The 14,771-nt window shown below is 49.9% G+C and overlaps 1 protein-coding gene across 3 annotated transcripts in view; it reads right to left on the bottom strand.

Moving 5' to 3' along the window:
* RHOT2 (ras homolog family member T2) overlaps window positions 1-14,771 on the bottom strand; it is a 75,539-nt gene that overhangs the window by 48,740 nt on the left and 12,028 nt on the right. The window contains exons 1-7 of one of the 3 annotated variants that reach the window (XM_029576152.1): window positions 12,169-12,402; window positions 12,004-12,062; window positions 9,019-9,100; window positions 8,687-8,730; window positions 2,455-2,508; window positions 1,919-1,971; window positions 1,257-1,365 (exon numbers count right to left, since the gene is read on the bottom strand). In XM_029576152.1, the coding sequence (XP_029432012.1) occupies window positions 1,257-1,365; window positions 1,919-1,971; window positions 2,455-2,508; window positions 8,687-8,730; window positions 9,019-9,100; window positions 12,004-12,036 (375 nt within the window). In that variant the 5' untranslated portion in view covers window positions 12,037-12,062; window positions 12,169-12,402. Of the gene's footprint in view, window positions 1-1,256; window positions 1,366-1,898; window positions 1,972-2,454; window positions 2,509-8,686; window positions 8,731-9,018; window positions 9,101-12,003; window positions 12,063-12,168; window positions 12,403-14,771 lie in introns of those variants that run through there. The other 2 variants (XM_029576151.1, XM_029576153.1) reach the window with 2 other exon arrangements.

Here is a 14,771-nt window from a genome sequence, read left to right as displayed (position 1 = left end):
CTAAAAAGCACGCCCAGGATTCACCACACGTATTCTTTTTGCACCATTAAAAAGGGGGACGTTCACCTGGTGCGTTTAGGTTTGGAGGGGGGGGGGGAGGGAGTAGTAAAACGCCGGATGTATGTTTCAAATGTGTGCATTGTTTTACCCTCCCCACTTCGGCTGCCTGCAGAAACAGCAGATGCAAAATGCACGGGTGCTTTTAGCATGCGGACGCTATGCTAATTTATCAGAAGGGAACTACTCGCATGGACTCCCTTTGAAACGTAGCTACAAAGTCCGCACGACCAGCCCAAGTGCCAACCAGTGCTTACACTGCAGTAACAATGTGAAAAAAGGGATTTTTGACCAATAAACTGAATAAATATGACATAAAAATCATGCAACAGCCTCAGACAGGCAAAACAAGGGTCATAGCATTACAAAGTGACTTATCTCCAAGATTTACTTTAAAACCAAATCAAAGAATGTATAGGGCACATTAAAAAAAAAAGGTTTAGCTGCATAAAAAGCTGGTTTAAAATCGCTCCCCTTCCCCCCATTCGGGTAAAGGCAGGCACATAGACGTTTAACTGCGGGATTCGATCGGGGGAGTGAAAGCACGCGCAGAGAACTCATTTGGAAACCCCTGGGTGTGCTCTCACATGTATACTTCAGAGCAGGTGCAAAGTGCCCTGCCCTCTCCCTCAGCCCAAAATGTCCCCTGAGAGTTTCCCTTTCAAAATTAGCCTGCAGAGGTGGTGTGGCTCTGCAAGCCTTGCAGGCAGTATTAAAAATCGCCCCCTTTTGGACTAGAGCCGGCAGACGATTATCAGGAGCGGGTGGACAGGAGAGACCCCTTCCTGCTCCCCTCCCCCTCACTGCTTTCATGCGAGACACAGGAAGAGCTGAAGGAGCCTACGACTGAATCTTCAAGCACAGAGAGGAGGGTCCCAGCAGAGCAGAGGTTGGACCAGTGCAAGATCAGACCAGGACGGACAGATCGTGGAGAATGAATGAATGGCCCTCCGCTCGCAGCTCCTGGAGTACGCGTTCATCCAGGAAGAGCTTCGGGCTGAACTCCCCATGTGCGTGCACAGCACAGCTCCAAGGCGCTCTTCTCTCTCTCTTCCTCCCTTGTGAGGGAGGTAAGGAGAGAAAGTGAGAGACAAGAGATCTGAGAGAGAAAGGAAACCTGGGGGCAACCCAGAAAGGGAAAGAGGAAGAAAGGGATGGGCAGAGAGAAAAAGAGAGGGAGAGGGCGGGACGTGTCTTACCTCTACACAGGTCTCAATCTCAGAGAACTGGTTCATGATGGGTAGAATGGCTTCCATTGAACTCCCAGACTGCAGGTCTGACTTGTTCCCCACTAGGATGATGGGAATTCTGGGAAAGGAGAGAAGAACTGTTAACAAAACGAGTGACTCGCCGCACATTTTCGCGACAGCAGCAGCAGCAGTAGGACATGAAAGTATGAGCACCAGTCAGAGTTCAGGGCTTTCTCATAACACAGTGATCTCGCTATAGAGCAGAGTGGAGCTGCATCTGTTTCTAGTAACAAAACAGAAATGTTTCTGGGGTCCTGTGCAGGCAGACAGACAGACAGACAGACACACACACACTGCATGCAGCTAGTCTGGATGAAAGAGGACATCATTCGGTTCCGATCAGCTCTCTTCAGACTCCCTTGGACAATTATTTGTTTCTGGTGATGCAAAAGAAGGCATAAAATCCATAGCAACTTCTCTGAGTTACGTCTTACGAGTACAGTGCTGTCTCTCCGGACCTGCACCTGTCATTTATGCCCTTAGCCCATGCGTCCACCCTGTAACACCACCAGCCTTCCCCTGCCCTTTAGTTCACCAGCCTCCCCTCCCTCCCACTAATCCCAGTATCTTTCAGACTGATCTCCTGCCTGCCTTTGTTTCCCCGGTCACACCTGGAACCTCTCTCTGCGCCACCGTTCACAAGGGGAATCCACTTTCTGCTGATCTGAAAGACAAAAATAAATAAATAAATCGTGCCAGGCTGACAAAGACAAACCTGTGACACTTAGGAGCCCCACACCTCTCTCAAAGGGAGCTTAGCTAGCTCTCTGATCCTGGCACCTCCCACGTTTACAGAGCAGGCCATCCAGACAGAAGGCTGGGCTGCGGGAGCAACACATTTCTTCATTTCTACTTTTATAAGAGCTCCCATCTCATTAACTCCTACCCTCCGCTGTCCTTACATTATATATTGTGTCATCCTTCATAAACACATTTGCCCAGTTAAATTCAGAACAGTGCACGCCTACTTCACGGGAGGTGGAACCGGAGCAAAGCAGACCCCGCGCCAGGCTCCTGCGCGCACCTCTCGGAGTGACGTGTGTGTGTGGGAAGAGATATGCAGTAAAAAAAAAAAAAAAAAGTCCCCGCGAGTGAGGAAAGAGTGCCGAGCCAGAGCTCAGCTCTCTGCACAGCCACCCCCCCGTACCTTCTCTATCGTGGCGCCATCCGTCACGTCGTACACTATGCACACCACATTCGCCTGAAAGAGACAAGAGGGGCGAGAGATCAGACTTTCCACTCTGATTATGCATCTGAATATCTGCATTGAAGACATACAGGCAAGCCACGGGTTGGCTGCACTTGGCCGATGTCACCATGAAGGCCACCGAGAACTCATTTCTAAAAAAAAAATAAAAAAATAAAGGGTTGATGCCAGGATAAGCTCTGCCTGCCAGAACGGGGTGAAGTCAGGATCCGCTCTGCTTGCCAGGACAGGGACTGATGCCAGAATGGCCTTTGCCAGCTACTACAAGGACTGATGCCAGGGCCCGCGCTCTGCTTGCTAGCCTGAAGCCGATGCCAGAACGGTCTTTGTCTGCCAAGACAGGGCACCTCGTCGGAACATGGGGGTGCAGCAGGACTTTGACCTTGTTAAATTTCTCTCTAAGCATTAGGAAGGCCAGGTGGCAATTTAAGCCTTGGAACCACAGTTTCTTGAGACAAAGATGTTACCAGGCTTGCGGGCAATTGGAGTCAATCTTATTCAGAGGTGGACTTTAAAGATTTCCCAAAATGGGTAACCTACACGGAGGAATCCTGCTGTCTGTACATAGGAAGGAGACTTTTCAAACCCATATACCCAGGTAAAATAGTTTAGCTGAAAATGACAAAGCCCAGCACGCACACTTTTAGCTGGATGAAAAGGAGGCGTTGCCCTGGGCAGGTCTGGGTTAGGGGAGCACGTGTGCTACTTTACCCTCCCCACCTCTTCTTCACTACCTGCACAAAGAGCAGGGAAAATTGGTTCTTACCTGCTCATTTTCGTTCTCGGAATACCCCAGATCAGTCCAGACAAGTGGGTTTTGCCTCCCTACCAGCAGATGGAAGCAGAGAACAAAAAAATGTTCTGACACTACTCCATAAGCCAGAGTCCCTCAGCATTGACTTGCACCCAAGCTAAGATGTAGGCAAATCCAAAAGCCAACCTAACTCCCTCCTCTATGTGAGCAGGGGAATAAAAGGAGAGCCCTTCAACAAAAGCCCTTGTGTCCACAGCAGGATTTGAAACCCTGAAACGTATCCAATAATGACAAGACTTTTCTGTCTTCTCTATGATACACATACACGTAGCAGATATATCAGTCTTTCAATAGGGTGGGTCTCTGGACTGATCTGGGGTATTCCAGGAACAAAAACTAGCAGGTAAGAACCAAGTTTCCTTTCCCATTCATACCCCAGATCAGTCCAGACAAGTGGGATGTACCCAAGCTCCTCTACACTGGATGAGAACTTGAAAGACCAATTCACAACACACGCTCCCCAAACAGCATCCCAAAGGGAACCTGAACATCTACTCCGTAATGTCTGGTGAAAGTGTGAGGCAACGACCAAGTTGCCGCATGGCAGATCTCCTACAGAGAAACCAACTAAACTCTGCCCTGAAAACTGCCTGGGCTGCGGGTCCTTCAGGAAGAGCCCTTCCCTTTCACCTATATTCCAAAATTATGGCCTCTTTCAGCCACTGTAACTTTCGAAGCCTTGCACTCCTTTTTGGGTCCACTGAATAGCACAAATAGGTGATCAGACCCTTGAATTCCATTGGTAACCTTCTGACCTCAAAGTAAACGGCGACGGACATCCAACAAATGTAACTCTCTAGGTCCACTGCATCCAGATGCTGGAATGCAGGAAGTTCAACTGGTTGACTTGGATAGAATGATGAAAAACGACCTTCGGCAAAAAAGTGATGGAACCGTCTGCCAAGAAACCCCATTCTCTGAAATTTGAAGAAAGGGGTCCCTACATGACAAGTCCTGAAGTTCCAAAATTCATCAGGCTGAACAGATTGCCACTAGAACTCCACCTGCAGAGAAAGATCCTTCAGGGACGTGCCCCATAACGGCTCAAAAGGTGAAACGATTCAACAGGTGAACTACAAAAAGCCTTAAGCACCAAATTAAGGGTCCAAGAGGGGTATACCATCTATAAGGAGATTGTAAATGCTTAGTGCCCATCTGAAAACCACATCTGGATGGAGCGCCAAAGAAACTCCATCCATCTTACCTTGAAAAAACAGCTGAAGATTACCACATGAATATGAAGGGAATTGTATGCCAACCCCTTCACAAGCCCTTTCTACAGAAAGGCTCGGTTTTGAGAACGACACCCACGTCGGGCCAAGCCCTTCTTCAACATACCAGAGCTCAAACACCTTCCACACCCTGACATAAGCTAAGGAAGTGAACAGGCATCTGGCCTGAAGTAAGGCAGTAATAACTGCTTCTGAGTATCCCTGCAATTGCAACTACTTCCTATCAAAGGCCAGGCCATGAGACAAAAGCGATCCGAAAAGATTTGACCCTGCTGGAGCAGCCCTTGAAGATGACCTAACTTCAGACGACTGTAAGATTTACCAAGTTTGCAAACCAGTGTTGACGCGGCCATTCCGGCACCACTAGTATATAACTGAACTCTCCCCGACCACAGAAAAACAAACACGTTGATGCCTTCCGAGCTGCACCCTCGACTGCTTGTTTTGGCATTCCTCCTTGTCGCCATGAGATCCCACTGAGGAACTCCCCCACCTGGCCTAAATTAGCTCCATTGCTTCTGGCAAAAATTTCCATTTTCCTAGGTCCAACTGCTGCTGGCTGAGATAGTCCGCTTGCACATCGCCCACCCTGGCTACTTGGGATGCTGCCATTGCAGCCAAGTGCGTTTCTGCTCAAGCAAACAGCTGTTGAGCCCACTGTTGCCACACTGTCTGACAAAACTCGAACCACACAACCGACAGACCATAATACTTGTGTGAATGACCACTGACCCTGAGCCGCCTGTCCTTGACAGACCACCCACCAATCTGTCAGGCTGATGTTGGTAGTCACCATTCCCCAACCCAGGATCCCCACTCCACTCTTCGCTCTAAATTGGCCCAAGAAAGCCAGCGCGAAGGACAGGACCTGGCAATCCTTTGAATCGGTGTTGGGAGCTGAAATTCCTCAGACAGCGAATTCCAGCGAGAGAAAGGAACCTTCGGGAGAGACAGTATATATGCAAATGCCTAAGAAACTAAATCCAGTGAACCAATGCCACAATAGACGATGGACCTGTGCCTGCAACTTCGTCACCCTCTTTGCCCTGAGGAACACTCTTTCCAACCTGGTATCGAACCTTGCCCCCAGATACTCCAGGGATTGGAAGGGAATAAGGCCCAGCCCAGAGACCACAACTTCTGCATCACCCGCTGCAGGGAATGATGTTTCTGACTTTGCCTCGAGGAGCTGTACCAAGAACCCTTCTCTTCGCAGGGCCGCAGCTATCACCACTATCACACCTTAGTGAAGGTCCGAGGAGCAGTCGCCAACCTGAACGGAAGAGCTCCTGGAACTAAAAGTGCTCACCTAGGACCAACCTCAGGAGCTTCTGCTGTCCTGGCTTGAAGGGTATATGCAGAGAAGTCTCTGTTAGTTCGATGCCAAAAACTCCCCTTTGTGAATCGACGTTTTTACTGATTTCAATGTGTCCATGCAAAAACGAGGTACTCGGAACGCCGCATTGATCTTCTTCAGATCCATAATGGGCCGGAAAGTGTCTTCTTTCTTTGACACTGAATATCTGCCTTTCCCTCGTGCCTCCAGAGGCACAGGCACTATCGCCTCCAGATGCTGGAAATGCTTCTAGTGTGGTACATAGGCATCTCTCTTTACTTGCAAAATGCCCAGGGAACTCACGAGGCTTCTCAGATTGGACAAGCAATATCTAACCACCTCTTATCACGTCCAGTACCCTGTGGTCCAAAGACTTTGGTCCGCTCCTCGTAACAAAGGGCCAATCTCCATCTGACCTCCCCTTCTTTTTTTTTTTTTGAGATGAGTGACCAGCCTCACTCCATTGTGAGGTCTTACTGCCTCCGGCCCCTTGACCGGAGTTATCCCGAGTGGAATTACGCAGGCCCCAACACCCTGATCCTTGTTTCTGAAATGAGAAGGACCCCATGTTGGAGTGATACCCTCTCTTTGGCTTATCTTCAAGCAACTTTAACCCTTTGGACTCCCCCAACAGACTTACTAGTTGCTCCAGATCCTAGCTGCATTCTATCTTCCCCGTTCCCGCGTTTGTCAGACAAGCTCTCTCGCCTGCTGCAGCCGATCGGGTGAGTTTTATCCCGAGCTGCCTCAGTGGCTGCCTCACAAGCTTCTCCTCCTGAGGCACACTTTAGGTGCATACATTTCTCTCAGCAGGCCTTGCAGCACTTGCCCTGACCCGCGGCCGTTGCCATTATGCATGCACCTGCCGCCTTCTGTGCTTACACTTAGGCGCGTACTCATCTCCCGCTGACCTTGCAGCACGTGTTACATCCCGCAGCTGCCGCCATTATGCGCACACTTCACGCTCGTCCAAGCCATTCATCCCGCACTAATGCCAGCCCCCGACCTGGGTGCCCAGTGGGGGCTCTCCTTCCCCTCCTCCTACTTGTCTCAGTCAGCATCCGCACCGCACTGCCTCTTTTCTTTCTTTCTTTCTTTTTTTTTTTTTTTTTAAAGCAGGCCTGCAAAAATACCCCCCCCCCCCCCCCCCCCCCGGAAAAAAGAAAGGGAATACTTTCCTGCTGGTGATTTAGATGCCGCAGGGCCAGTGAGAACAGTCCAAGGGGAAGTAGGGAGCCCCTCGTTGACTGCCAGGGGGAGCCAGAACAACTGGCTTTCATTCTCCTCGTTAACTTCAGGCTGAGCTAAACCAGGGATACCAACCCCCTTGCTCGCCCTGCTCCACCTCAGGGAGCTCGCACAAGAATCCCGTCTTTCTCTTTTTTTTCTAATTCTCCAGATTGCAGGATCTGCACCTCTACCATTGGCTGGAGACAGAGAAATACTGAGGGACTGCAGGTGGCACTCTGGCTTATGTAGTAGTGTCAGAAAAGTTTTTGTTCTCTGTCTCCATTTGCTGGTAGGCATGCAAAACCCACCTAACTGGACTGGATCTGGGGTATGAACAAGAAGGGGCTCTTATAGTGCACACTTTATGCTTCCTAACTTCTCTGTGTGGTAAAGGACCATGTGTACTTTCCAACTGCACAGGCTACTCAAAATGACCCCCACAGTGATGGGCTTGACAAGGATTCATCTAATGAATGCACAAATGCATTCGCATCTCATTGTACAGCACTCAGGCTTCACTTATTCATCAGCTCGCATATAGGATCTACCCAAACCAGGGGCGGGTAATTCCGGTCCTTGAAGGCCACAAACCGACCGGGTTTTCAGGATATCCTTAATGAACAGAGCTCAACCCACGGTCTGGACTGTTCCGGGTACGTACAGGGAATTAGGGATATCCTGAACACCCGACTGGCGTGCAGTACTCTTGGACCTCAGCTGTCCACCCGACTTAAACAGAGGACTATGCGCTATGCACAAACCACCCACCCCACTCACGTCTTCTCTACTTTAAGTACACCAACACGCATACACCTAACCAGCAGTGTACACCAACACACACACTAAGAGCCTTCATCACGCACACCTGGCCCAGTGCATCCAACTAGTGTACCCAGATCTCTGTGACCACTCTGCCATCAGAGTACAGGTTCATCCCCACCCCTTGAGTTTCTGTGAGGAAATCCTTGGGCAGAGGAGGCCTATCTGATGGCCTAACTAGTCAGCAAGGCCGCCCCCTGCCTGCAATACTCCAGCACTGGCCAATCTCGCTCTTTGCCCTTACCCCTGCCCTCTGTGCTAAAGGAGATCTCCATGCTGTCGACCATACAGGTTTAACCGCTTGCAGATGCCACTCTTTAATCCTTTTTGCCCTTATGAGGTGAGTGTAGCCAAGTCATCCTGCTACCCATGCTAGGCAAGCTGCCACCTCTCCCGATTATATCCGTCAGCGTATCGTAGCCTCCATACCGGACATCCTTGCCATATTTCCCTGGACGCATGATGCAATCGTACTGCCGTTGTGTGCAAGTCATCTTTGTTGCCTCCCCCTTGTGAGTCTATACTCCCCTTTACCATTCTGGGTGAAAAGGAATGATTTCCATATGTAAATCAAGACTTGGGCCCCGCCCCCACCCTCTCTGTCCCTAGCATGCCTGAATTCAGCCCACAGTGTAGGTTACTACCTCTTCTACCGTTAGGTTGCGTCAGGCAACTGACAATCTCTCAGTAAAGATGCAAACAGAAATGTCCCCTCTCCGGGCACTGATCCCCATCACTCACTTTGGCAAGCTCTTCCTGCAGTTCTTCTTCTGTCTGCTCCAGCTCTGCAATGGGACAAAAAGAAAAAAAAGGCAGCATCAATCACCAGAATCCTTCTTGCCACTGGTCATGCATGCATAGACAGGGATAACCGCAAAGGGCACCAAGAGGGAAGCTCAGAACTGCCAGGGCTAACCAATTCATGGTTAAAGAGGCAAAGTGAATAAGAATGGTAGTCGGAGACAATGATAATGCAAGGGGGATGGTACCACAACAGCAAACGAAGAGGAGATGGCAGTGCTGCGGGGATTGATGCTGTGTCCTTACAGGACTGTAGCAGAAGTGAAACCTACCCGAATAGTCAACAATGTGAGTGGGGACTTTTTCTGGGGTGACGTCAGCTGGAATTGTGATCTCTTCTGCACGAGGGGGAACCTGCAAAACAGAAACATGTCACTGGGGAGGTGGTGTGCAAGCTGTGAACGGGTATATCCATGGACTGTAAGCCACAAATAAATAATCAAACCGTGCTGTCTGCTTAAACCCTCTCCCCTAGAACCATGACCGTACAGAAACCAAATTACCACCTCATCCCATCTTCAGACCAGGGTGAAGAATGCAGCTCAGTACAGCGGAGGGTGTTCTTTGGATGGGGGGGGGAGGAGGAGGATTCATGCCCAGCAAAGCAGAGGGTCTCTCTGGATCAGGGTGAGTGCTCAGCACAGCAGGTGGTGTTCTTGGAAGGTGAGTGGAAGACTCATGCTCAGCAAAGTAGAGGGTCTCTTTGAATCACGTTGGAGGACATGTGCTCAGCACAGCAGAGGGGCTCTCCGGATCAGCGTGCAGGATGTGTGCTCAGCACAGCAGAGGGGCTCTCCGGATCAGCGTGCAGGATGTGTGCGCAGCACAGCAGAGGGGCTCTCCGGATCAGCGTGCAGGATGTGTGCTTAGCACAGCACAGGCGCTCTCCGGATCAGCGGGCAGGATGTGTGCTCAGCACAGCAGAGGGGCTCTCCGGATCAGTGTCCAGGATGCATGCTTAGCACAGCACAGGCGCTCTCCAGACCAGTGTCCAGGATGAATGTTTAGCTCAGCAGATGGGGGCTCTCCGGATCAGCGTGCAGGATGTGTGCTTAGCACAGCACAGGCGCTCTCCAGACCAGTGTCCAGGATGAATGTTTAGCTCAGCAGATGGGGGCTCTCCGGATCAGCGTGCAGGATGTGTGCTCAGCACAGCAGAGGGGCTCTCCGGATCAGCGTGCAGGATGTGTGCTCAGCACAGCAGGTGGTGTTCTTGGAAGGTGAGTGGAAGACTCATGCTCAGCAAAGTAGAGGGTCTCTTTGAATCACGTTGGAGGACATGTGCTCAGCACAGCAGAGGGGCTCTCCGGATCAGCGTGCAGGATGTGTGCTCAGCACAGCAGAGGCGCTCTCCGGATCAGCGTGCAGGATGTGTGCTCAGCACAGCAGAGGCGCTCTCCGGATCAGCGTGCAGGATGTGTGCTCAGCACAGCAGAGGGGCTCTCTGGATCAGCGTGCAGGATGTGTGCTCAGCACAGCAGAGGGGCTCTCCGGATCAGCGTGCTCAGCACAGCAGAGGGGCTCTCCGGATCAGCGTGCAGGATGTGTGCTCAGCACAGCAGAGGGGCTCTCCGGATCAGCGTGCAGGATGTGTGCTCAGCACAGCAGAGGGGCTCTCCGGATCAGCGTGCAGGATGTGTGCTTAGCACAGCACAGGCGCTCTCCGGATCAGCGGGCAGGATGTGTGCTCAGCACAGCAGAGGGGCTCTCCGGATCAGTGTCCAGGATGTGTGCTTAGCACAGCACAGGCGCTCTCCAGACCAGTGTCCAGGATGAATGTTTAGCTCAGCAGATGGGGGCTCTCCGGATCAGCGTGCAGGATGTGTGCTTAGCACAGCACAGGCACTCTCCAGACCAGTGTCCAGGATGAATGTTTAGCTCAGCAGATGGGGGCTCTCCGGATCAGCGTGCAGGATGTGTGCTTAGCACAGCACAGGCACTCTCCAGACCAGTGTCCAGGATGAATGTTTAGCTCAGCAGATGGGGGCTCTCCGGATCAGCGTGCAGGATGTGTGCTTAGCACAGCACAGGCGCTCTCCGGATCAGTGTGCAGGATGTGTGCTCAGCACAGCAGAGGGGCTCTCCGGATCAGCGTGCAGGATGTGTGCTCAGCACAGCAGAGGGGCTCTCCGGATCAGCGTGCAGGATGTGTGCTTAGCACAGCAGAGGGGCTCTCCGGATCAGCGTGCAGGATGTGTGCTTAGCACAGCAGAGGGGCTCTCCGGATCAGCGTGCAGGATGTGTGCTTAGCACAGCAGAGGGGCTCTCCGGATCAGCGTGCAGGATGTGTGCTTAGCACAGCACAGGCGCTCTCCGGATCAGCGTGCAGGATGTGTGCTTAGCACAGCACAAGCGCTCTCCGGATCAGCGTGCAGGATGTGTGCTTAGCACAGCAGAGGGGCTCTCCAGATCAGTGTGCAGGATGTGTGCTCAGCACAGCAGAGGGGCTCTCCGGATCAGTGTGCAGGATGTGTGCTCAGCACAGCAGAGGGGCTCTCCGGATCAGTGTGCAGGATGCATGTTTAGCACAGCACAGGCGCTCTCCGGATCAGCATGCAGATGTGTGCTCAGCACAGCAGAGGGGGCTCTCCAGATCAGCATGCAGATGTGTGCTCAGCACAGCAGAGGGGCTCTCCGGATTAGTGTGCAGGATGTGTGCTCAGCACAGCAGAGGCACTCTCCAGATCAGCGTGCAGGATGTGTGCTTAGCACAGCACAGGCGCTCTCCGGATCAGCATGCAGATGTGTGCTCAGCACAGCAGAGGGGCTCTCCGGATTAGTGTGCAGGATGTGTGCTCAGCACAGCAGAGGGGCTCTCCAGATCAGTGTCCAGGATGCATGTTTAGCACAGCAGAGGGGCTCTCCGGATCAGCGTGCAGGATGTGTGCTCAGCACAGCAGAGGCGCTCTCCAGATTAGTGTGCAGGATGCATGTTTAGCACAGCAGAGGGGCTCTCCAGATCAGCGTGCAGGATGCATGCTTGGCACTACAGAGGTGGATCCCCTCCTGACCATGGTGCAGAACGTGCAACAGATTCCATCTGGATCATGACTGAATGTTCACGTTAGTGTCTTGCACTGAAAACCATCTCATCAAGTCCAGACTGCTCAGACAAAGGATCTGTGAGCTTTACTGCTGCTTGTTTCCTCAGCCAAGATGCATGAGCATTCCTCCTTAGAGGGAATGTTTGGCACAGCATAAAGCAAGAGAGAGCAGCAAGTGAAGAAGCAGGAATTGCTAAGCCTTTTCACACTCACCTCTTCGGGGAATTCTTCACCCACCAATGCCATGATCAGCGATGTCTTCCCGACCTGGGCTACAGAAAGAGAGAAAGAAACGAGAGGGAAGAGCGATCACAACGGATTCAGGCTGCTTACTAAGACTAATTTACCTTGGGAATGTAGAACTGTGGAGGATCAGACCTGTTATAGCTTCTAGTCACCCTTCCCCCATCAGAAAAGTTCCGATTTGAGGAGGGTTCCCTGTTCCCGGCTGTCACTTTAACCGCTGCTTTCGAAACAGTTTCTTCCTTCCATCAGTGAGGGGCACACTTTAGGCCATGCTAAGAGCTTGCCATGGGATTTCTCAGCCCTGGTTTTAGGGACAGACTCTGGAGCCGTAAGACACTGCTACCACCTATATCCCGGGAAGGAAGCCAAGTTTCAGGAAAGGAATGCAACTCTCTGAGAAGCTCAGCTCAGGAAGGTGAGGCAAGCATGCCTGCTGTTTAATGTTTATCTTTACAGGCCCGATGCCTACTGCATGACCAACTCTTATCAGGCCGCAATCACGGAACAAAGACAGCAGAGGAATTCAAAGGAATGCTATCACTGTGACTTTTTTTTTTTTAAATGGCCACACACAGCATCTAAATACATGCCACTCAAAAAAGTGTCTACAAAAATGTAGATTGCTCTTTCCATGGCTGCAGTTTTCAAAATGCATTTTGCAAGGCAGGCTACAATGATGCCACTTTTTTTTGTATCAGGAAGGCCCCTTATTATCTCGTTTCTCCCTCTCCCCTGCAGAGAAGCTTGAAAAAGGAAAATGGCAGAACGCAATGCTGCAGGGAAGGGAGAGGCCTGGCTTGTGACGAGTCCAGTGTGATTTCTGAGCTGCTGGAAAAGAACTCGGAGGATGGGAAGGGTTGAATGAATGAAATAAGTTTGTGTCTAGGGGCGATAAATGGCGACAAAAGCATAATAATAATAATTTAGATTTAAACAGCATCTTTCTTCAAATAGGTTCTCGGTGTTGTACACTGTGTTCTGTTTACAGTTATAGAAACTGGAAAGGCAGATATGCAACCATTGCCTCTGGGGTGGACGGTCTGCCAATCAGTATGGCTACCTGATGGGCATGACAGCTTGAAAGAACCAATATGACCGTAGTAGTATAATTATTAAGCAATTATATATGGGATCAGCCTCGTCTCTTGATGGAAACTGGCCCAGGAGGTGCCATTTGAGCTGCCATCTTACCTAGATCAATCCAAGATGCCGATCTGGTTACGGTTTTGCCCCATTGGTCTAAGGTCTGGCAGCTAAGATTTAATGCTAAAAAAGGCAGAGTAATGCTTTTAGGTTACAAAAACCCAAGAGAGGTGAAATTCTTCTAAGCGCAAAGGAAAAGTGTCATGTGGGGGTGATTGTATTGATGATCTTCAGGTGGCCAAACAGGTGGATAAAGCGATGGTAAAAGCCAGAAAGATGCTTGGCTTTATAGGGAGAGGAATGATCAGCAGAAAAAGGGAAGTGATATTGCCCCTGTATAGGTCCCTGGTAAGCCCTCACTTGGAACACTGTGTACAATTCTGAAGACCACACCTTCAAAAGAATATAAATAGGATGGAGTCGGTCCAGAGGGTGGCGACTAAAATGGACAGTGGTCTTCGTTCTAAAACGTATGGAGATAGAGTTAAAGATCTAAACATTTCACCTTGGAGGAAAGGCAGTGTTTAGAGCAGCAGACTCCAAACCAAGGAGAACAGGGTTCATATCCCACTGCTACTCTTTGTTCCACTTCACCTTCCATTGCTTCAGGTACAAACTTACTGCCTGATTTACTAAGGCTTTACTCTGCGGACTGCTGGCTGAGAGGCCCTGTGCGTTCACTGGCAAGATCCCCTGGCCTGAACACCTAGGGCCATAGGTTCGATCCCTGCTGGCCCTGCCACTGAAATAATAAAGTCTAGAGCGCAGTACAGACAGTGACATAGTTCTTACACTAGAGAACCAGCAACACAGAGAACTGCTAGCGTTCATTTACCTAGCCCAACACACACAAAAACATTTTCACATTTATTGGAGGAGCTAAACTACAACAGGTAAGTTTTTCTGGCTGAATTCAACCACGGAGCCCTTACTTTGAAGAGTGATAATTGTTATTAATAACTTTTTGTTATTTTAATTTTTGAAAAAGGGAATTTTTTGCATTGCTTTTTTGTTTCTTAGGCATTTTTTCTATTTAGTTTTAGAAAGGAAGAGTAGAAGGAAGGAGTACCCTCCCCCTCCCCCTCCCTTCACTTCTAACTTTATAGATTAACCCATTAGTTAGGGGGCTGGACACTGCTTGGAAGAGTATCATAAGAAAGTAATTTAGATAAATTTAATTACTGTGGAATCAAGTAAAGTTTCAAGAGGAGATTAATTAGTAATACCATAGTAGATATTTCAGGTAATTAATTTTCAGGATAAGGAGCACCAGAAAAAGGAGTGACAGCAAGTGAATTAGCTCATTTTATGTTTTCTGCAAATAGAACAAATTACCGTAAGTACATTTCTTGTGAGCTGATTGGTTTCATCATATTAGATCTTGTGGAAGCACTGAGAAGAGCGGTTCACCTTGCAGGTGGCTGAAGAAAATTGGTAAATACTGCTTTGGGAAATTTTAGAACTTAAAAATTTTTGGGGAGAAGTAAACTACTGTGGCATATTCTTTAGTGTGTTTGGGTGTCTAAATTAAATAGCTAATCAGAAGGCAGGTAGAAGCCAGGAGTTCGCATTTCTATTAAATAGCTAATCAG

Source organism: Rhinatrema bivittatum, chromosome 14 (genome assembly GCF_901001135.1).
Source record: "Rhinatrema bivittatum chromosome 14, aRhiBiv1.1, whole genome shotgun sequence".
In the NCBI taxonomy this organism is placed as follows: Eukaryota; Metazoa; Chordata; class Amphibia; order Gymnophiona; family Rhinatrematidae; genus Rhinatrema; species Rhinatrema bivittatum.
This window is presented reverse-complemented; position numbering and strand designations above follow the sequence as displayed.